This window comes from Nicotiana tomentosiformis, chromosome 9 (assembly GCF_000390325.3).
Source record: "Nicotiana tomentosiformis chromosome 9, ASM39032v3, whole genome shotgun sequence".
In the NCBI taxonomy this organism is placed as follows: Eukaryota; Viridiplantae; Streptophyta; class Magnoliopsida; order Solanales; family Solanaceae; genus Nicotiana; species Nicotiana tomentosiformis.
In genome coordinates, this window is record NC_090820.1 from 29,136,536 (window position 1) to 29,138,291 (window position 1,756).

The window sequence follows — 1,756 nt, forward strand, 5'->3', positions numbered from 1 at the left end:
CCGAGGGTGCAACGGTCCCTGCAACAGATATTTCAGTTCTACCCCCAGCTTCCGATTTCGGTGTTTCTGATGGGATCTTAAGGGAGCCATACAAATGTTGGCTCTGATAGTGGCTTCCCAGGCCCAGAGATCGAATGTTGTACCTACTTCTTCTAGTCTGCATGGGATTTCCACCAGTTCCAAAGTGAACAGGTTTCTTTAGTTAGATCCTCCGGTGTTCGCGGATACTAACCCCGAGGAGGACCCCCAGGACTTCATTGATGAGATGCACAAGACTCTCCGAGTTATTCATGCTACTGAGATGGAGGCAGTTGTGTTGGCCTCCTACCGCCTGAAAGAGGTGGCATATTCTTGGTTTGAGCTATGTGAGGAGTCCCGTGAGGAAGGAATTCCTCCGGCGAGGTGGAGTGAGTTTGCTGATTCTTTCATTGACCATTTCTTGCCTGTCGAGACTAAGGCAGCCCGTGCTGCAGAGTTTGAGAGCCCGAGGCAAGGTAGCCTGAGCGTGTGGAAGTATCATATAAGGTTCGCGCACCTATCCAAGTATGCTATTTATATGTTGCCCACTATGGAGGCTAGAGTGCGCCATTTTGTACAAGGCCTTATCCCTTTGGTTATTAATGAGGCCGCCACGACTGCCTTAAATTCTGATATGAATTATGGAATAATGGTGGCGTTCGCTCAAGCTACGAAGGATCGAAAGTTAAGAGGAAAGATGGAGCAAGATAATAACAAAAAGACCCGATCCGCGGGCAATCTTAGTGGCTCCTATAGTAGGGGTAATGGTGGAAAGGCATTACATAGGAGAGTGTCATCCAGACCCACGCAGTCAGTTGCTTATTCTTCAGCTAGAGCACTACCATCATGACCTGATCAGCAGCGGTGGGGCCATAGTAACCAAGGTAACAAGGGGTCTTATCAGCAGGTCCAGTCAAGCGGGGATTATCAGCTGCAACAGAGGCCCCCATGTCCCCAGTGTAGGAGGCGTCATTTGGGGGTGTGCCGACGTGGCACTGATGAATGTTTCAGGTGCGAAGTCAAGGGCCATTAGCTAAGGCACTACCCCAACAGCCAAGGGACAGTAAGTAAGTCCCTCAACCCCATTTTCCCTTGTTTCATGATGTGTGTGAATGTGTGTGACCATAGAGTTTTGTGCCATGTATGCTTGATCATGGGATGGTACTTCCTTATATGTTTGGAACTTCAACCACGGTAATTTTAACTCATACGGTAATGATAATGTGTGATCGCAATAGGTTTTGGTAGGGAGGATTAGAGGTGTTAACCCAAGGTTATAAAGCGACTAAAGTGATTAGAAAGGATGTCTAACGGGGGTGATCATATAAGAGAAAGATGTGGGTGAAGGTGTATGCCCTTACTCACTCTATAGGCGTATGTGCATAAGCTTTTTTATATGAGAAAAAGCAATTTGATTGTTATATTTCAATATCCAAGTATGGGAAGACGTGTTCAGAATATTGCACGAATGTTGCATGAGGCTAAAGGTCAATGCTAGAAATTTGAAGATCATATTTCGTATTGTCTCTTAAAAGTAGAGATTCGGGAAGAGCAAGAAAAGTTGTGAGGTTCCCACAAGGATGTACTCTATTATGTCGAATCATGACTGGGTCAATGAGTGGCTACAGGAATGTATTTTTAGGAGTATAGGCAAAGGAAGGCCGTGATTATCGTGTATTGGGTTATTACTCCACTGGTTTGTGTGTCGTGTGGTGGGAGATCAAAAGTTGCCCATAGA

At 46.0% G+C, this 1,756-nt stretch overlaps 1 protein-coding gene across 1 annotated transcript; it reads left to right on the top strand.

Annotated features, from left to right (window-relative positions):
* The first annotated feature begins 265 nt into the window (after positions 1–265).
* On the top strand, positions 266–868 carry LOC138898539 (uncharacterized). Its single transcript, XM_070184614.1, has one exon. The coding sequence runs from the start codon at positions 266–268 to the stop codon at positions 866–868; it is 603 nt and encodes a 200-aa protein (XP_070040715.1).
* The last annotated feature ends 888 nt before the right edge of the window (positions 869–1,756 follow it).